The 22,174-nt window shown below is 45.7% G+C and overlaps 1 protein-coding gene across 9 annotated transcripts in view; it reads right to left on the reverse strand.

Moving 5' to 3' along the window:
- ENOX2 (ecto-NOX disulfide-thiol exchanger 2) overlaps positions 1–21,069 on the reverse strand; it is a gene marked incomplete at its 5' end in the record, with an annotated part of 42,374 nt that extends 21,305 nt beyond the window's left edge. Inside the window, 6 exons of one of the 9 annotated variants that reach the window (XM_084294089.1) lie at positions 4,143–4,298; positions 8,547–8,678; positions 10,905–11,048; positions 13,708–13,922; positions 15,247–15,355; positions 16,759–17,619. In XM_084294089.1, coding sequence (XP_084150215.1) covers positions 4,143–4,298; positions 8,547–8,643 — 253 coding nt within the window. Of the gene's footprint in view, positions 1–4,142; positions 4,299–8,546; positions 8,682–10,904; positions 11,049–13,707; positions 17,620–17,675; positions 17,912–20,945 lie in introns of those variants that run through there. The other 8 variants (XM_084294091.1, XM_084294090.1, XM_084294088.1 and 5 more) reach the window with 8 other exon arrangements.
- Positions 21,070–22,174: the final 1,105 nt, after the last annotated feature.

Genomic DNA, 22,174 nt, shown 5'->3' on the forward strand with positions numbered 1-22,174 from the left:
TGAGCAGCAGCTAGGACCTCAAAAAGTTATCACAGGAGGTGTTACACAAACACAGCTTCAGGGACTGTCCAAACATACAGAGTAAGTAGAAAACATATACAGAGGATTCTAAAGCTGTACGGCAGGCTGTAAAGTCTGTGCCCTGAGAGTGTGCTGGCAGGATTTCTGCAGTCAGGGAAAGCCTTGCAAAGCGCTGCGGATTGTTTTGAAACAACCTTCAGTTACCCACACTGTGATCCCCAAATCCGATATTATTTTTATTTAGGTATCTTTCACTGGATGCAGAGATGCAAGACTAGAGCCTTGAACAACATTCCATGATCTATTGGTTGAATAACGTGTATGGTACTGGACTGTGGCCAGTGTGCTAAGGGACGGGTATGCTTGGGATAGGTAAGATAATCCGTGCTGTGCTTAATTACCCTGCTGTGGTCTCTTACAGACAGGCACTGCCCAGACAGTGAGGGAGCTGTCAGCTTTTCATCCTTCCACAGTAGGATGATCCTTGAACACTGCTTTCTGCATTACTTACAAATAAAAAGCTGTTTCCAGGACAGTTAGATATTAGTTTTCTCTTTTTTTTTTGTTCTTTGTTTTGAGGGAATGGTATACTAATTGATATATCACAAGACTAGGCATTACCAGAGTTTTACTTAAAATGCTGGGCACGGGAACATCACAGACTCTCACTCCTGGGAGCCCATCAGATTTGGGTGCCATCTGGTGGCACCTTCTTGTGAATTATATAGTGACATGCAGCTAAAAAAAAATCTGCATCTTCTCCACATAGTTAGCATCATATTTCCAGGGAACATCATTTTTCTGAAAAGATTAGGTAAATTCCTCTCTTTCCAATCAAGAATTTCAAAGCCCTCCTACCTGAAACAGCCCCACAGACTTCTGCAGGGCCCCAACACTGTGGCTGAGCTACACAGGCTCAGGGGAGAAGTATGCCTGAGATTGCACTTCATACTTCTCTCTCCCAGTTCATAACTTTTGTTTATTTTTCTACTTGAAAATTTATTGTTGATGCTTTACTGGGTGTCCTTCTCACTCGCTGCTGGCCTGGCAGTAAGCACAGCTCACAGGATCTGGCACCTTCTCTGAAAACAAGGCAAGCAAAGCCCTGCTTGCAGGCAAAGCTCTGGCTACCTGGCACACAGCAATCTCAGGAAGACTGGGGGAGTGCTTGCTGCCAAGTTGCTTGCATTAACATGAGGGCTCACGCCAGGCTCTGCCATATGTTGGTACCCACCGCAGAAAGCAGAAAAAGGGAACGTGATCATGTGCAGCTCCTGTCAACCCCAGTAACGTGAACCAAGTGGAGGTGCCCCATTCCAACCACAGGGTGGCAAAGGGGCCATTAAAAGCTGTTAACTCATTTCACACATCTTGCAAATAAGTACCTTGTGTGGGAAATCCAGTCTCATGGCAAGCACATCAAAATGGCTACACTACTGAGTGTTCAGTATTTTTCCTATTTTCTTTGAAGGGAAAACTAGGACTTCTAAGACCTGCCCTCTCCCTCTGCAACAGCACCTTCCTGTTGAAATCAGAGTCAGTTTAGTGAAGTGATAAATGAAGCAGTACAAGCAGCATCCCACTGATAATGCTGTAGTAGATCTGCAACCTCTGCTCCTGCTAAGCTGGCTACAAGTAAGGAGGATTCAAAAGCAACTGTTACATCTTGACATGAACTTTGCTGACAGCAGGTACACGCTCCTGCAAACGTGAGATGCATTCCTGAATCTTGATTTGGCCAAGAACTATGTCCTTGCTCAACTGCCAACAGCCTCCCACTGCTACTGGTCTGCTCAGAGTAAGAATACAGCACTGCAGTGCCACAGCTCAACAGTGCTCTATGGACGACGTTAATCACTTTAGGTCACATATTTCTGATTTTTCAAGTCAAAAACTAATTGTATTGCAGACAGTCACGTAACAAGGAGTGACCAAGGCCCCTGCACCAGTCAAAAAGATCAAAGGAGAATAAAACATCCCCATGGAGTTCATATGTTCTTTCCAGTGAGGAGACAGAGCTGATCACTGGTGTAATTAATACAGTTAAGGTGTTGAGGAACATTTGCCCAGTGTGCCTTTTGTAAGTACAGCCTTGTCCTCCCAGTCTCCTAGGTGTCCAAGTGTGCTGTGCACTTCCATGGAACATACCAAACCTTGCTCCGTGTCTAACAGGAGTACCCAGTATTGAGAAGGTCCCTCCTGAGTATGTAACAGCCTCAACAGTGTTGCTTAGATGTGATGTAGGCCCAATACAAAATTATGGCAAGATGTACATGATGCACTCTGAGAGCAGCTTGCACAGTTCATTTTTTTCATTACATATACAACAAAAGGAAGCATTATAAAGCCTACAAGCAGGAATGCAAGCCAAACTCAAGAAACATTAATTACAGAAGCTTGAAGAAAGTGGTCTGCTCGTTATGATATCCTCCCTCATGTGATAACTAGCTTTAGCAGAGGAAAAATGTTTGAATAGGTAAGATTGCAACCTAGACCCCAGAAAGAGAGGCCACCAAAACAGTCAGAAAGATGCAGACCTGCATTTTATTTTTACATGAAGACATGGTCTCTGAGGTTGCTTTCTGGCAAAGAATGTAAGCCCACTCTCCCCAGAGCAGCAACAGGTCTCACTGTGGTATTTGGCAAGATACTGACCAGCTCCAGGTTACCACCCAGCTGTCTGCAGGACTTAGCACTCTTAAAAGGTCTAACAGATTCTCATGGCCACAACACTTTATTACTAATTAGCAGACCAGGAACTAGCTTCACACCATCATTTGGCAAAACTAAACTACATGTAAACTCTGTACTGCAGCTGTACACATTTCACACTTACCTACTCGAGCTACACCTGCACACACAGATCGATACCACCTATAAAAGTGATGTTTATGTAATTATCTATGTGATTTAGGTTAGAACTCAGAAAACAAGAATGACATGTTCCCAGCAGGAACATTCTTTGATTCCCACTACAGAATAAGGACCACAGAAAGAAGTCAGGTAGGAAAGCTCCTTCCTCAGGAGCAACACTAATAGGAAGAAGAATCTGATACACCCATTATAGTACATGCCAATATGGTAGCCTCCATCAAGAAGTGCTGAAAGCTGTCATTAGATGTTCAGTAAGGTTCAAGAACAATTTCAAGTTATCCAGATGGAATCCACAATCGTGATAGCCCTGTAATAAATCTCAGGGGAAAAAAGGGAAGTCTGCTCCTCATTTTTTTCTGATGAGGAAGATAGCCAATGGAGCCCAGATGGTAAGCATTATGGGGATTTAAGGTCTACTGTGCATTAGAAGGCAGATTCCTGCAGAACACCGGCTAGAGCTCACTATCTCAGGCTCCCACCATGCTCATGTGGAACACAGCTGGGTAACTGCAGCTCTGGTTAAGGCTGCTCTTGAGTTTCTGCTGCAGCATGCAGTCCACACTGAACATTATTTGTCAAACGCGCTTTGTTTTCTGAATCAGCCACTACATAGTTGCGGAAAGCAAAACAACCACAGCATTAGCATCAATGACTTTTTTTCTGAACCCTAAAAAAATGAGGAAACATTCCTTTAATTCCGTGAGACAAAACCACTGAGATCAGAAATCACCTGTTATTTAGATTTTTCAGGATCGGGAGACAGAGCGCATGAGCATGTCTTCACACTAATGCATGTGCACCAGCATGTGGCAGAAAAAAACTGCAACAGCAACGCTCCCCCAGAGGCATATGGCTGCAAGCATGGGATAAGGCCAAGCAACACTTTCCCCAGCAGACAAGAGGTATTAATATTGCTGCTGGCACTTATGTCCCGCCACTATTCAGCTGTGTAGTTTCCAGTTCTGGGGACTGAAATATTTTCCATCCCAATCCTTATTAATCTAACTGAACTGTAAACACTATTTATTGAAATTACAAACACTCAAGGACAAAAGCAGATTTTTCCTGCAGCTCTGTCACCTGTTTTCCAGCATCATGCTTTTGAGCATGGTGACTCACCCCACAGCAGCTACGTCCAGGCAGTGCAAGGGCTCTTCTCTCATATTCTCACATTTTTATATACATATTTTTATACACACATATTCATATACAGACAGAAAGAAGATAAAACATAAATAGACACTTACGTGGGTTAGGTGGGAAGAGAGTGCAGCTTTTGCAGTGAATGATCTCCTTCACAGCAGGCATATCTGGAGGAATGGGAGGAGGGACTATCCCCAAGCCTGGCATCATGGGGTTGATTGGAGGGATTCCAGTCATCATCCCAAGAGCAGGATCAAAATCTAAACAGGGGAGAGAATTAGGGAGTCAGTTTTGGACTTATACAGCAATTGTTCATTCAGACAGCAAACTAAGTACTCCACCCACATGCATCAGTGAAAATTAACCGAATAAACAACAACACAGAGGGATATAATTCATATAATTCACCAGAAAATTACATTTATACCCTTAGAAAAAATAAAAAAAAAAACAACTATGTCAATTGCCTCAGCCAAATAGACTTTCTCAGTTAAATAAACTATTTCCCTTTCTACTCCATAGATACCATCTCTTATCTAGCATCAAAGCCTTTCCCAGTAAGTATTATATTGCCCATGTGAAAAAATCTATGATGTATGGAAACAGTGTAAAAGCAAACTCAGCTCAATTTTATTAAGTAGCTAAGTAGTGCAGACAGCTTGTGACATGGTGCACTAGACAAGTGTAGGAATTTCAGCAGCTAAGAATGTGCCAGAAGAAATCTGGGTAAAAGGCACAGGAGCATTTAAGGAAATACTTTACCATTAAGTGTAACCTGCAATGGCAACACACATCTCACTCTGCTTAACTTGTTTCTAGGCTTTATTTAGTATTCTGACTATATCTGAATAAGTAGCATTTTATTCTGACTTTGCTCTTACATTTAACTTCCAATGCTAACTAAAGCTAAAGAGAATTATCAAACAAGAGGTATTTTATCTGTTCTGAAGCTGTGAGCCCTGGGGAAGCAATACTTGCATGCAACAAAAATAGAAACCATATACATAAATTCCTTAGAAAGAAAGCTCACGAGTTTGAGAATGTCAGCAGCTAAACTGTAAAGACAACCGACACCACCAGGGCCAGTTGGTACTATCAGGTTGAGATCTCACGAATAATTTCCTCTTGCAGGTGCACATCATCTTCTCTACTGTCTACCACCATTCCTCTCTCTGTAGCAGAAGAAACTCTGAGGATCTAGGCAATCCCCAAAATACCACAAAACACTACCACCGAATATATTATCCTGAGCACTACGGAACCTCTGAATCTGGCTGCTTTTTCAGATGTAGGCAGATAAGATTTATTTTGCAAGGCACAGACGAAAATTACAAATAGGCAGAACTGAGTGGTGCAAGGCAGCACTCTCCTTTGATCCTAAGCTGGCATCGTTTCAGATTCTATTCATATCCATTAGGCAGGCAAGCAGCTTTGTACTCTTCGCAAATACTACTTAGAAAAAGCTTTGGTTGAACAATAATCTGAATGCAAGACAGCTTTTAGCGTACAAATGGGATGTCTGAGTTTGGTAGCTGAATTTTATTTTCCTTTGTATTTTACAGTATTTTATCTGGGGCCACATTTCTACACAGCTTATGTACATTGTTTTGTTCGCAGTACAAGCATCGCCATTTCACACCACACATGAACAGTGTCATAGTACAAACCCAAATCCTCTGCCATGAAGCAAATCCTCTGCCATGAAACAGACTTTTCAGAGAAGGGAAAATAAACTTTCCTGAAGCCAGTTGTGGAAAAAATGCATTTAAAGATACATGTGAATTTTATCCTTATGAGATACACTGGTTTATTCACAATCACTTAACGATGAGGTATCTAATCTGTGATACCTGGCTTGCAATGTGTGACGTTGAAGTTACAGAATTTTAGTATTTAAACTTCCATGTAGATTTGAGAAATTATGCTGCTGAAAAGACCAGGCAGACAGCACTGTTTTCAGCTATTTTAAACAGTATTTTCACTTGTCTAAAAAAAGGATCAGCACATATGCTGGTGCCACACAACTCCCCTGAAACACACATTGGTTATTAGTTTACAGAGGAAATAGATTGCAAGGTACGACTTTCAGATCTAGGGTTAGGCTGGGGCTGAATGATCAATGACATACCTGTATGTCTGCTATCGTGGGGTAGGATTTGCTTCTTCTACTGCAATCCTCCACGCAAGCATTCTTTGGGCTGGGGTTTGGCTCACAGGCTTGGAGTAGCAATACTTCTTTCAGATTTCAAAGGTTTACAATGGGATGCTTGTTGCCAAAAAGGAGAGAAGTGACACCTATGCCAGCAAACTCAATCCCAGCTGTGAAGTTTTAAGCCATTCTCACAAATACTGCCTATCTCAACCACACCCTGCCCATGGTGCAGGTAACAGAGCAGGTCCTGAGGTACCCCTCTAAGAAGCACAGATGAAGCCATGCCATTTTGGCACACGCCCACAGCCCATCACTTCTTCACAGCTTGTGCTATGATAAACACAGCTTTGGTATCTTCCCACAGAAATCATTGTTGAAATGGCAAAGAAACTCATTATTTTCTTGGAGCTGTACTCCGAAACATCAGCAGGGAGAATCTGGCCCTTGCCCACTACTAACCATAAAAAGCATCTGCAAGGAGGAGGAATGGCCAAAGCTCACACTGCTGAGACAGTAGGGAGGATGGGGGATAGGGAGCAGCAGTGATCTGCTGCAAAATGCAGGCTGCTGAAATGCCCATGTGTTAGAATCTAAAGGTCCTGCTTGTCATCTCTGCACAGTTTGGCATACGTACACCTATGAGATCAAGAGTATTTCACTGCTGGCCAGCAGAAAATAGACACAGATCGAAGAAAAAAAAAAACAGGAATAGAGTGTAAGTATCGTTAAACATCAGAACTGATGACAGCCAAGTCTTCCGTCTTTGGGAAGCAAGGTTCACAATGCTATTGCAGGGAAATCACACTAGCTGGCAGCAAAAGGTGCAAAATATGGTGTGCTTCAGCCACCTGCTCACCATCCTTGGCAAGGACGGTGGCTCTTCCTCCTAGCCCTACTCTGGGCTACCTGCCACATATCCAGAACAGACAAGTAAATTCGCTGCTACTGCTTTTGTAAGCCTCTAAATTAATTTTTTCATATTCTGTAATTCTTCATACCAATGTGAGCATGCAGTCTCCTATTGTCCTGATAATTTGTTATTCCTTCAAGGTCAGTTAACAGTAATGGAAATTGATGCCAATCAGAGAAAATCTCTAATGGAGGAACACAGTAGCAGAGGAGCTTGAGGAATTGGAAGGAGAAGAAATCTAGGACGGGCAGGTGTTTCCCTGATTAACCTACACCTACAGCTTCCTAAAAAGTGTGAATTGATAGGATTATCAGAAGCAGAAGAACTGGTGGGGTAGTGAACAACCACACTGTAAAGAAAGGTAGAAAGTGTGTACACAGAGGGAAACAGAACCTGTGATCTTTGGATCTGTGGTGACCCCCACTGTTTATTGCTCAACCAGCAATATTCAAATGCTGGACAACTTGCCATCTTGCCTAGAGGTCTGCTTTTCCTGTTAAGAAGCTAAGCCTGTGGCTACAGACCAGCACCTGAGAGGCTTAAGAAGCAAGATCAGAAGAGTCAGGCTCCATTTGTAAGAAAAAATAAAAAAGGAGGAAAAAAGTCTTCAAGGAGTCTAACAAGTTCAGAAACAGGCCTGGCAGGTGCTGTTTCGTTTGGTGAAAACTGATAACCTTTAATACAAAGACTGGCTTTACCTGGATGTCATGAAAGATGCTGTATATTCATTTTAGATACTGCAATCCTGTCAAAGCATCTCCCAACTACATGCTTTACTTCATCCGTAGAAACAGTATTAAGCTAGTAAGTTCTTAAGCATTTTTAGCCATTTTTTTTCTTACTGTGACCTGAAATTTTAATCTCACCTGGCTTTAAACAAAGATGGTCCACAGCATTTCAAGCTTCCACTGTCTCTCTCTTCTTTTTATTTTTATATAGATACTACAAATATGACTGGTCTAAACCTCAAACTATCATCAGGCTTGAGAACTGATCCACATTCACCAGAGCATTCTGCTCTTGCAATCAGATCAGAAAAAACATTGTGCTCCTTCTAAAACATTCTCAGTCGTTTGTGCTGGCTGCAGAACTCCTGATCCCAAAGTCTTCTCTCAAAAGGATCAGGATGAACACTACTCAGAAGACCAAAAGCCTTCCCCACTCTTACATCAGGGAATGGGAAACTGGCCTCAAACTTGTATACACTCCCAGTACAGACTTCTACTGACTTTCACTTGGCACATGCACATGAGCAGGAGAAAAAGACAAAAAAGCATCAGTTTTGAAACACTGACCTTTGAATACATCACTTGTAGACATTATAAGCTGTGTTTGAAATGCATTAAATGCCTACTGCATATAAAAAACATTAACTAAAGTGAAACAGGTTCTTCCCAAAGACTTGTTTGAACGAAAAGGTGGACACAGTCTGGATAACTCACGTACCAGGCAGGAGGGGCTGTCCTGTCATTCCCATGGGAGCCATCCCTAGATTGTTCATCGCAGTGGCCCAGGCAGTTGGGTCTGACATTGGCAAACCCATCGGAATGGAGTCTAGGCTTAGATTTCTGCCACTATCTGCTGAGAGAAAAAAGGTGATGAAGAGCTCAGTGCATATCTTAAATTTTCTGCTGGACATATGTTACTCAAGAAGGCTGTGAGGTATCAGCATACAAAAATAGATTTGACCCTAACATATAGAAAAGGGCCAACTGAAAAAAAAATCAAGTAGATGACATTTCAGGGAAGCAAGTCTATGGAAGAACTGACTTCCAAAAGCACATAAATTATGTTTTGTCTGTTACAGCGCACAGCTCTAAGGGACCTTGAAGGAACACTGATTAAAAATAAGAATTTATGAAGAAGGGACAAATGTTCAGCAGGCATAAACTGCCATAATCGCACTGAATTTGGAGATTGCCAGTCTGCTCAAGCAGAGAATATTTCCACTCCCATTTGAAGACATATCTTCCCTTCTAAAAGGAGAAATGAAGCAGAGAACAATGTTTCTGGCAGCAGCAGTTCCACTGTTATTTACTCAGCATCTAGCAAAGTTACCTGGGGAACCGGGTGGAACCATTAGCATTATACAAATATCTGGCTTCATGTTAAGTACTCAGACGTGCAGTGATTTAGTGGGGTCAACCATGCCTTTAGCTGATTACTTCCATGTACCACCACCAAGACAAAATGCTTTTCTTTCTGTTTGCACAGAAAAGTTTATTGTACTAGTTCACTAACCATTTCCTCATGGATTATGAGGACTTTATTCTGCTCCCTGTCCCTATCTACCAGCTCAGGGGGCTGAGTACACAGAGAACAACTGGTCTTGCTGCTAAAGACCGAGGCAAAGAAGGCAATAAGTACCTCAGCCTTTGCCTCATGTCTTGTCACCCTGTTTCCCTCCACATCCAATAAAGTGACTCCATCACCTCCCTGGGCAACCCATTCCAATGCCTGACTGCTCTTTCTGAGAAGAAATGTCTCCAAATTTCCAACCTGAACCTCCCCTGGCGCAACTTGAGGCCATCCCCTCTAGTGCTGTCACTAGTTATCTGCGAGAAGAAGGGCCTCTGCCAACCAGTCTCCTAAAGACGCCAAAGTCAGCCCTCTGGAAGTCCAAGGTGGCAGCTTTGCTAAGCCTCCTCCTTACTTTTCCAAGGATCAAAAACTCTATTAATTAGTGATCGCTATGTCCAAGAGGGCCTCCAATCTTCACATCACCCAGAAGTCCTTCTTTATTTACAGGCAAAAGGTCCAGAGAAATAATGAAAAGAACAAAAAATCCTGATGCTACCCACTTGAGCCAGTCCTTTAGCACTGCTTTTGGACAGGGGACAGTCCTACTGGCTACATCTACATTACCTGTACTTGCAAATTGACCAAAGTCTCACTTCACCTGAGATATATTTGATAGCACAAAAGTGGAAGCCATCACCTCCTTTCCAGAGGGAAAAAGCAAATTCCCTCCAGTTCTCTTTTTGTCACGCTAGACAGGTCTCACACTTGCTGCATGTAACATACCTGGGAGAGGTGTGCAACTGCAAGGTACATTTGGAGTGAGAGACACTCACATGCCATCAATATGTTAACTGAACTCGAAAGCAGAACAATCAGGCTCTCACACCTCCAAAGAACTCCTGATGTTCGTAGCTTCTTGGTAATAGAGGCAGGTAATGATTTTATAACACATCACACTATGCACTGCAAAACTGAAATTAAAGCTATGTCTTGTTCTACAATTGGAGAAAATGTCTCCAAGAAGATGAGAAAGCTATCTTCTTTAATAACTCTGAAAAGGAAAAGGAGCCTTACTTTGGCTGAAAAGAGATGTCTTAGGGCAAAACAGACAAGGGAAAGTGTTAAATAGACAATAATAGCTTCAACAAGTTTGGTTTTATTACATTCTCTTAACCATGAATGTCTCCATTCATTCAGACTGTTCTGCCTTCTAAGTTACTACTTTTCATTATAGTCATGATTTTAATACTGAGATATTGTTGAATTAGAAAAAAAAAAAAAAATCTATTGGGACAGGTATAGTGATTCCACAATGGTTTTTAAAAAATACAAAACTGCTTTCATTTTTACACAGAAATACTAAAGATGACTGATTCAAAGCCATGTAAGAATGGAAACACAAACACTGGTCTGACTGCAAACAGCACCAGACCACAACTTTATTTCCGTCTATCCAATGCAGAACAATTTCTGCACTGACGTCTTAGCACAGCAGCTGGTTTTGGTCTGCACTTAAGCAGATGTCTTATCCATTGCCAAATATTGAGCTGCTACATAGCTCACCTGGAGGAATGTTTGTTCTCTTCCTCTTCTTGCCCGGATCATTTCCATTCTCAGTTGGGCTTTCCAACACCCGTGCACCACTCGTGCTGCTGAACTGCAAAGATTTGCTGTTGCTGGCAGGATCAAAGGACAGATGGTTTAAGCCTGAAAGACAAAAACACATTCAGATACAGTTGTTATGGTTTGTGATGCTTCGGGATCACAGTAATAAAAGATAATGCCCAGTCCCAGATACAACTGGTACCCTACAGGCCCCGTAAGATATAAAACCAGAACAGTTAAGATGGTGTGAACAATTGAGACCTCCTTCGCCTGCTTCTGTGCCACAGAAAACTCCCATCTGCTTCCCTTGCTCTAACCTCCACTCTACCCTAAAAGCTCCATCAGGGGAACTGATGCCTCCTCTTCTACTTTGCAGTGAGAGGGTACTGAGCAAAAGCTGTACAGCTATTTAAGACATGCTTGACACAGTACATAGTATGGAACCGTGGCAGGCTTAGATCCACACACAAAATTTACTGTAAACACAAACTCTGATAGCACACGATGCCAGTTTTAGACTGAGCTGCCCATCATCCACCTTACAAGCTGAGTTACGCCATGATCCTTGGAGGACGCTACCCAGCTTTCCAGGATGGTTCCCAACTGAAGGAGATGTCAAGGCCCGTACAGACCCATAAAGACCAGAATAAGGTGTTAAAAATTATGATCGAGCAGAACAAAAGCTGCCAGAAGGAAAGCAAATGCTCGCTGGCAGGACAGCTTGTGCATTTCCCCCCATCCACCACAGATGTCCAAGCGCTTCAGGGACTCGCAGCTGAAGTCCTCCACCTGTGCTCACACAGCCCCAACAGGCAACCAGCTACTTCAGATCAGGCTGCACATACAGAGGGCTCTGCTTCAGTTTCTCTGCCCACTCAAGCTTCTACCTGCACACCCGGAGCATGCAAACGCCAGATCCAGAGGACAGCACCCAGTTCAAGACAGGACACCAACATCAATGCAGTTATTTATGTGCATACTTCTAAGACGTCTACCCTCCAGTATGGACGGATACCTCATCAACTCAGCAACATCTACAGCCCTCTAGGGGATATCAGGAAACAGAACAAAAAGACAAACCACATCCAGCCACTATATACATGAAGAAAAGCTAATTACGCAAATTTGAACCAAAGGTGATTGAAGAAATATTGCTTTGCAGCTTGCAGTGTGTTTCCTAGTTCAAGGCATTACAACCATTCCAGAGTAATTCTGAGCTTCAATCATCACTCTCCACAGATCTGTCATGGAAAAATGAGGTGATGGTCAACTATGTGTCATTTATGTGCCTAAAGAATGTGTCCCTAACCCTTTCTGCCTCTTTACCACGGCCTTTTTCTCAAAAAAAAAAAAGGTACAAAAGTATTTTGTAAACAATCACAGCAAGTTTTAGAGAGGTATACTGCCCTTAACTGAGCTCTGAGTTCATTGTTCCACCTTTTGTTTCATCTAGCACTTGCAGGGATGCAAGACTGAAGGGACACTAAAATATTCAGTTTTATTTATCTTCATCTCAGCAAACTCACCGTGAACACAGAGGCAATGCGAAAAAAAAAATCTGGACTAACATGAAGTGATAAAAATAGCTGCATTTCTGCTAAGCCATATGTTCCTGGGAGAACCCAGCAAAACTGCAAGAGTATCAAAGATGACAATTATGCTGCCTCAGTGCACTGATAGGCTGAAACATGGCAACAGCTTCATTTATACGAACCTTTCCCTGGACACACTGCAAGCTGCAGGCAGCGCCGTGACTTCTATTCTAGAGGATTCCACTTCCAAGAACTTGCTAATAAATACAGTTGCTGTGTATGGCTGTAAATAGACAAGAGAGTGGGTACAGAGAGTCTAAGGGGGCTCTTCTCTTAGCTACTGAAAGGTGAGAATGCAAGAAGCAGCCAAGAAAACAAGCACTGTTCAGCTGGCACCAGCCAACAATAGTCACGCACGACTATGCGAGATGCCTACAATGCTGTTTCTTCAATACTCCAAAGTCAAAATATCACGGAGGTCACAAGGCTTCGGGAAAACAAATCACGAATGCAGCAGGTTAAAAATAGAGAAGCCATGCACAGGAAAGAAATAGAAAATAAAAAGAGCAACTGTGAAATGTACCTCTCTTATCAAGAGATAAGAGATATATGAGATATTACCTTTTTATCAAGAGATAAGAGATATCTTCCCCACCCCGAGCCTCTTCTCCAGGTTAAACAACCCCAGTTCTCATACCTCACTAACATCTACGATCCCATCTAACGGCCCTTCACTGGGCTCACTCTTCTACGTCCACAACTGCCTCGTAGAGCTGGATACAACACCCCAGGTACGCCACACCAACCGCAGGCATTACCCCAGTCTTTTCCATCATGCTACAGATTGAGGTTTCCCTCCACCCAAGAGGAAACCTCCTGTGGCAGCATTAGGTTCCCAGCACCATCTCCTACACAAGTTTTCTAAAATCCACAAAGTTAGGCTGCTGTACATCGAAACAGCTGTAAGGCACCAACAAGGTATCCCGTCCAGTCCTGAGCACTAGGTGATCTAGGGTTAGATCAAGTGCAGAACTGCCAGATGTTTAAAAAGACCACAGCAACTGAGGCTATTGCTTAGCTATAGCCAGACAGCACCACAAATGCTCAGGCAGACACGGATGATGGCTGAACTTTTCGGTTTTCTCAATGTGAAGACAAGGGATTCACAATTTGGGAATTCACTCAAAACTGGAAGATGGAATAAGACACAGATATGAAGCTAAACTGACCTGCTCACTCATACCACCGGGCAGGAAGCAGCTTCCAACAGCTGTGGTCAGAGAAGCAGGGAGAGCTCTGAGCATCTTAGCAGCCCGTGCCAAAGCAGAGAGGGTCCGAAGCAGGGAAGGAGAGGAAGTGCAGGAACTGACAGAATGAAACCCCTCTCTCCTGGTGAAGGGCAAGCCTCCAGCAGCTAGCACCAGGCACCACAGCACTGTGGTCTCTGTAAGGGGGAAGACAGACACGACACGAAACAAGCAAACAAAACACCATCCCATGCCACTGGAAGATGTTAGGAATGAGGTCGCTCATCCCTGGTTATCACAGGCTACCTCGTGCTCACAAAATGACCTACACCCACCTTCACAAGCAGGCTACCCCTGTACAAGGGGTAGGTGGGAGACTAAAGGCAACAGTAACACGAATTCAAGTTCAATGGAGGTGGGTTTTGTTTGTTTTTTTGTTTGTTTGCTTTTTGGGAGGAAGGGGGAAGCAAACGAAGTTCAGTTTGAACTCAATGACTGTCTAAAAGATGAGGATGCACCCAGCTCAGCATCACCTAACGAAACACATTTCCAAATATCAAGGTCCAGGCGCTGGCTGTGAGCGACGTGGGCACAACACAACAAAAGCATTATAAGGACAACCAGAGACACCACAGTCCTTGGAGAACGGACCATGGACTTGCTCCAGACATCTCACGAATAGCCCACTCCCAAAAAAAATATTATTTATGGGCTCCCCATTAAATATAATCTGATATGATCCGTAACAGATGCAACACATGATCCCCAGACGTGAATGCAGCAGCATTTTTTGCACTAGCACAAATTCACGGTGTCAGATTAATGCTCAGCGATAACCCCACAGGGCATGATTAAGGGGGCACTGGTACCAGGAATTCAGCTCCAGATTCACCGCCTCATCAAGCCATGGCTGAGGTCACGCCACTGCAATATTTGTGAGACCACACCGGGAGTAAATCAGTGAAGAGGTCAGGTTTAAAATCCTCATTTTCCCCCCGCTGGAGGATTTTGGTTTGTTTTTAACCTCAAGCCATACAACAGCTGACACGTCTCACAAAGCAATCATAAAACGGCGATACCAGTACAACGAGGGGACAAGAGTAGGAATAAAACCCAGAACTAGTACATAGCTCAGAGATTTCCAGCACGAGAGACTGACTTTTCTATAACCTTTTTTCCAACTGGTATTTCACAGGCATAGGATGCACTTTGAGGCAGTGCTGAGGCAGCAAAGATTCCTTACTGTGAATTAGAAGCTAAGATTTAAAGAGCGAAAACATTATGGCTTCAAATCATGCTTTGTGTCTGAAAATATTACCGTAAGTTTGCACTCTTGTCGTAAAACTCACTCCAGTTAATTGCTTTATGCCAAACAAATTATTCCTCAATGTCAGAACTGTTTTGGAGCTGCCCTTCTCATTGTATGTGCTCTTCCGCACAGCCTAAACCTCTTCAAAAGATGAAAATAGAAAGAAAGGACTTCCTTGGTTTGAAAGCTAACCCTTTGCATTTACAACTTACTTGCCACGTGGTCCAAGTGCTCTGGAAGAGAAGCCCACTGTCCTCTTTCAATAGACTCCAATAAGAATCCCACAAGCCAGAAATATTCAGAAGCTGAAGAAGCCGGGAGCTGATGAGTCACAGAATCACTGAGGTTGGGAAAGGCCTCTAAGATCATCGTAGCCAAGCTTTATTCTAGCTCTGTCAAGTCTACCCCTGCACCACGTCCCTGTGCACCGTATCTACAGGGCTTCTGAATACCTCCAGGGATGGTGACTCAGCTACTTCCCTGGGCAGCCTGTCCCGGCTCTTCACAACCCTTTCTGAGATTTTTTTTTTCCTAATATCCAACCTAAACCTCCCCTGGCGCACCTTTTTCCTCTTCCCATCACTTGTTGCTTTGGAGCAGAGACTGACCCCCACGTCCCACTCCTACCTCCTCTGAGGCAGTTGGAGAGAGCAATACGGGCTCCCCTGAGACTCCTCCAGACTACACAGCCCCAGTTCCCTCAACCATTCCTTGACTTGTTCTCTAGACCCTTCACCAGCTTCATAGACCTTCTCTGGACACACTCCAGCACCTCAGTGTCCTTGTCGTACTGAGGGGCCCAAAGCTGAACGCAGCACTCGAGGCGCAGCCTCACCAGGGCTGAGTGCAGGGGGACGATCATCTCCCTTGTCCTACTGCGGCCTCCCTGCCCACAGTATTTCTGACACAGTATTGCTGTTACAACACGCTAAATATTGAGAAGTTCCCAAGTTTCCGGCTTGGGAAAGCTGTCACTTGCTTCCCCAAGACGAAGAAAGGCAGAGGCCAGGAGGCAACAGAGGCAGCGTTACCAAGAACAGAAGCAGCACAGTGAGCACATTGCCGCTGTGCTCCTGCAGCACGGGTTCTGTTCCCAGAACAAACCAAGCCAGGGAGAAGATTTTCAGCGTGCTTCGGAGTCCATTTCTCTGTTGCTCACATAATGAAATCACGCATTATGGGAAAACCTCGTTATACCAAAATTTTCACCCTACAACTGGTGAATGCCATGCCCAGCAGCCACTTTCAGGAACAATTCCCTGTTATATTGTGTCTGTGAAATAACATTGAGCTTTAGCTCCGATCCGTATCCCATCAGACACAAATACATGCACAGATGGAAGCTGCAGCTCTCCCAGCACACGTTTAGAAGGAGCCTGAATAGAGATAGGGAAGATCATGATGTTCCAGGCATAAATGAACGGAATGATCTATCCTCACTGGGTCTCATGCCAGCCCCTCGACAAGATTTCATTTTCCAACCAGTCGTTCCTGCTAACAGAACTTGGCCATTGGGCTTAATGACCAGCAAAAAAAGAGAGAACCAACTTCGTTTGAACTGAAAAGCATTGTTTTACAGATCATTCTTATTACTGACAGCTGGAAATGCCAGCAACAATTCTACCCAACATGCGACTGCGCACAGCTGGGTGTGCTTTAAAACTGTATTCCTTAAAACAGTACTTCAACGGGGCTTCCACTTAACATTTGTGCAAAAATCTTACCTGCTGGATTCACTAACATTTGATTAAATGACAGCACAAGCTCTGTGCACAAGCCTAGCACTGCTTTAGAGGCAGAGCAGTTCCCCCAGGACGCACGCCCTAGCAGCAACCTCATGCTACCGCCGTTTAGGCACTCCAATGTCTTGATATCCAATTAGTTAACGAAAAGCAGGTGCACAAATTCATCCCCTGTAACTCAAAAAAAAAGTAGTAATGAGTACCCTGACACCTTCATATACCTAAAAGTATTTTAATCGCACACTTAGAAAGTCTATAAAAGTTTATACCATTCACCAAGCTTCCCACTTGCCTCAGCATAAAGAAGGAAGAACAGAAATGGGCTGACGCAGGCTTTGCTATAAATACGGACCTACCTTTTGCCAACATTGGCAAATGTTGGAAGTACGTATTTCTCAACCTGGGCAGTGGTCCCTTTTCTTACCCAGAAACAAACAGAATTGCGGAATACAAACTCCCATCTGCTTACATACTACTTGTTTTCACGTCTAAAGAAATAAATTTGGGAAGAAAAAGTACGGAACACCGACAGTAACCAATTAGAAAACACAGAGAAAAGAAAACAACAAGAAAAGGAAAGGAGAGAATCAAGATACCAAGGCTTTGAAGTCACATTTCAACACCAAACATTTGCTTTCTGAAATAGTTCCCAGGTTTAAAATCTACTGTTGGGCTTGTGCACTCTTTTCTGCTGTACTCCTGTGTGAACAGCTGGAGCTTTATAACAGTTTAGCAGACACACATTTGATAGAGAAGCTGCCTAAGCACACTGGAGAGACCAACATGCTTTTGATAGTTACTCCTGTCAATTCCACATAATCCTTTATTCTAACGACTCTCATCCAGACAGCCTCAGAGAAACGCACACTCAAGAGAATGCCACGAAACGCACACGGTACCTGCATACTGCACGAGGAACATGGCAAGATATTGATAATACTTCAGTGTTTCAGCCAGTTCTCCTGCCCCTTCCAGTTTGCTTATCTGTTTGTTTGAAAGGCGGATGGTTCAGCTCCCACACAAGGCTCCTGTCTTAGTACAGCCCCACAAAAGCCACTGAGCACGAAAGGAAGGTGGGTCAGTAAAACCAGCGCTGCACTTCCCCACCAGCAGGCAACGACAGCCCAGGCATCAAGAGCACAGGTTAGGACAGTTTACAAACTGCAGCCGCATGTGTCACCATCAGTCTCCAGTGACTGACACCAATGGGCTGATTCTTGGGCGTGGGGCAAGGAGGTGAAAGAGCAGCTGGAGAACTGATTAGCAGTAATAAATCTGAATCCGCGAGGGATTTCATACATCAATGCTCTAAGCACTGGCACGCAGCTAAACGAACCCCATCTGCATGCCTGAAGTTAGTTGCCTTTGCACAAAAGATTAAGTCCTGGTAATCCTTGAAGATAAAAGGCACACAGCCCACTTCTGGATTCTGGAAGCTTGTAGTGGAAAAGAAATAACTTCAGGCAAGCTTATTCTAGCAGGGCACTGTAAAAAAGGAGATGTAAGGACTTACTCTCTTCTTTGCCTCCAAAGACACAACATTCGTAACACTAAAGGTCCACCTGCAGTGTTTTCAAGTGGCATGTATTCACAAACCACTGCCAACACAGCAGCAAAAACATGGAGACTTGATCAAGTTGTGTGTGACGTGCTTTCTGTTTCCTGTTATAAACAGAGAAAGGGAAACACGATGTACCTACACATGTACATCCACCATCGCCTGCTCTTTGCTTCCCTGTGGCAAGCCCTCAACAGTCCTCACAAAGCTTACATGGCTTCACCACGACAAATTTCCAAATATTTCACAGCAAGGAGTATTTTTAGGACGCCCACATCGCTCTGCCAAACCACTTTTCCCATGACACAGCATCCAGAAGTTGTTCCACGCTGACACCTGCACTTCCAGGCAATGTGCAGACATACTCTGGAAGCGGAGGTGTGCAGCGTGTAGCTGCAGCCCATGGAGAGGAACACGCCTAATCCCAGACAGCTCATCGTCCAGCTGGAATACAAAGCTCTCCAGAAGCCACCCTGCCAACCTCACTCCCAGTATTTCGGGAAATTAATACGTGCACCTTTGCACAAATGCACAAACTCACACTTGTACGATCTAAAATGCTACTGTGAAAGGCTCAGAGACTCATCCCTGTCAAGAGCAGTTTTACATTTCTATCACCTCTGCAGAATTACACACACAAGCAGATGAAATGTGTTTCTACAAGTGAAGGGATGCAGGAATAACTGACCCTCTGACACAGACCTACTGGGGGGAGCAAGAGAGTGAACTCCCATGGAAAATTCACACTCAGAATAGTTTGGGTTGGAAGGGACCTTACACACCAGCCAGCTCCAACCCACTGCAGGTGGTGCAGGGACACCTCCCACCAACCCAGGCTGCCAAAGCCCCATCCAGCCTGCCCCTGAGCACCTCCAGGGATGGGGCATCCACAGCTTCTCTGCGCAACCTGTCCCAGTGCCTCACCACACTCACAGCATAGAATGTCTTCCTTATACCTAACCTACACCTGCCTTCTTTTAGTTTAAAGCCATAACCTCTTGTCCTGCTGCCACAATCCTTGATAGAGTGCCTCTCCAGCTTTCTTGTAGCCCCCCGTTAGGTACTAGAAGGCTGCTGTAACATCTCCCCAGAGCTTTCCCTTCTGCAGGAGAACAGCCACTCAGCTTCCAGCAGAGCCAGCAGCCAGGATCATCACAAATCCTGCACAAACCTGGCCTATAGGGATGGCTGCTGCTCCCCAAACAAGGCATCTGCAGAGAGATAGAAGCAGACCAGAGGCCACGGGACAGCTATAGCACCAGCATGAGGACCAGAACTGCAGCCTCAGCTGAGAGCAGAGCAGCTGGGTGTTGTAGGAGAACACTGCTTTGGGATGAACATGTTGGCACTGGAAGAATGTCAGCAGAAAAGTTGGGGATTAGGTGAGAAATCTCACACCATCTTTGGAAGGTATTCAGAATGCCTCTCTAGCAACACCTTATCTTTGAAATTACTTGGAGATTGAACTTCACCCCTTCTACGAGCTGAAGTCACTGATACCAAAAACATGACCTTAAGCTAAGAAACCTGACCTTACAGTGGCTCAGACGGAGCTTTCAACAACTTAACACAGAGAGCTTTGCAGTTAGACATCACTGAGTGCCCCAAATGTAATAACAAGAAACAACTCCTCAGCTTCCAGAGACGGCAGGAGATAGAATCACTGAATGGCTTGGGATGGAAGGGACCTTAAAGATCACCCAGTTCCAACCCCCTGCCCCCAGCCCAGGTTGCTCCAGTCCCCATCCAGCCTGGCCTTGGGCACTGCCGGAGATGGGGCACCCACAGCTTCTCTGGACAACCTGTGCCAGGGCTTCATCACCATCACAGTATTTTTTTCTCCTCATACCTAATCTAAACCTATCCACTTTTAGTTTAAAGTCATTATGCTCATCTTATCACTACACTCCCTGGTAAGTGATGAAAAGCTGGAGTAGCAGGGAAGGAATTCAGGTTTACTGGACAAACAGCTACTTCAGGTCGCCTTCGCATTTTACCTGTCATTCCACTGCTGTGCAGCAACGCTCTGCAGGTCAGGAAAACGTGGTGCTCAACTACTGCAGCTGCATAAGTACAGGGGAGATAAAAAATGACTGAAGCGTGTGGAGTAACGAGCAATCTATCCAAGGACTGACGTGTTTGTGTAAGAAACACGGCATTAAAGAACAAAAGCATTTATGTGCAGCATGATCTGAGTGTATGCTGCTAATAGATGGACCTCGAGGTATGTACCAAAATAGGAGTAAAACAAATAAGACAGCAAGACGCACAGAAGCATAAAGCTGGAGTATAATGCGTAAAGAACCAAATCAACACATGTGCAGCCGTCTGTGTACATGTACACAGCTGTACATGCCGGCCTCCTGGCGCTCCGTGGGGCGGGGCGCCCCGTGCCGCTGGGGACGCGTTTGCGCCCCGCAGCCGCGCCGGAACCGGCCGAGACCGAGCGCTCGGCGGCCGCCCACGGGCCTAAAGCCCCCCCACAGCCCCCCCGGCTGCCTCCGGGGCCCTCCCGAGGCCCGACTCGAGCCCGGACGCAGCGCAGGCCGCCCGCCGGCCGCCAGGGACACGGCTCCGCGCTCCGGGCCCGGCCCTGACCGCATTTACTCACCTCCCGGCCCCGATCCGGATCCGGATCCGGATCCCGATCCTGATCCTGATCCAGATCCTGATCCCGGCCCCGATCCCGGCCCCGGCCCTCGCCCGGCCCCGCCGCGACCGCCCTCAGCGAACATCCGCGCCGCGGCCCCTCCGCGCGGCTCGTCCAGGCCTCCCATTGGCTGCCGCGTCGCTAGGGGGCGGGGAGGGGCCGCGCGCGCACGGCACGCCGGGATAGCGGCGGAATCCGCGGGCGGCTCTGAGGGGCCCGGCCCCGCCCCATGGCGGCTGCGCCACAGGAGGGGCGGGGATGGAGGCACCTCCCCTCTTCCTCCTCCTCGTTCTCCGCTGAATTAATTAATAAACTTATAAACTTAATAAACTTGTTTATTTATTTATTTATTTGTTTATTTGTTTATTTATAGCGCAGGCACGGGCTTCATCCAGGCGGGGGGACAGCGGGCAGGGCAGCCGCTCCTCGCCTCCTTCCCCATGGTGCCGGGGCAGCACGGCCGGGCCCCCCTCACCCCGCGGCCTCCCCGCACGCCCAGGGCTCGGTGCCCGGTCACCATGAGGCAGAGCTGGGGACGGGCGCTCTCTGGGACACGGGATAGCGATGTCGTTCAGGGCAGGGCTTGGTAGTGTTAGGGCAGAGGTTGGGCTATGCGGTCTTGGATGTCTCTTCCAACCTGGATCGTTGTGCAGAGGCAGGCACTGTTTCACACCACAAACAGCCCCGTCAGGTCCTGAGGTGTCTCCTGAGAGCACCACCTCCAGCCCAGGCACAAGAAGAGGGAGGACAGGCAGGTCAGCGCCAGGGCACAGCGAGGGATCCTCTGCTAGATGCTCTGTTTCCAGCATGATTACATTCTCCAGCCCCACAATCGGCAGAAGGGCATTATCTCCCCATCCAGCCACCACCCTGGGTCTCAACGGCATTTCTGGCACTGAGGAGGTGGTCAGAGCTTGTAATCCCAGCAGCAGACAGGGGCTCCCTGGTGGCTGCAGGCCCACACATCCAGGGGTACTGCTGCTGGGCACCCAGCGTGAGAGCCACCCATTCCAGATCTGTGCCAGGCACAAACCCTATCTGTGGCTGGGCCCGCTGCGGGCAGCAGAACAGCAGTGGATGCAGCAGTCAGCAAGCTTCGAAAGCAGCAAGAGGCCTGCTTGCAAAGCATCTCCATTCACAGTGGGTATTTGCATGTGAAGCACGCGTGAGGGAGGCAGAGGATGGCTTCA

Source organism: Netta rufina (assembly GCF_964035555.1).
Source record: "Netta rufina genome assembly, chromosome: 12".
Classification (NCBI taxonomy): domain Eukaryota; kingdom Metazoa; phylum Chordata; class Aves; order Anseriformes; family Anatidae; genus Netta; species Netta rufina.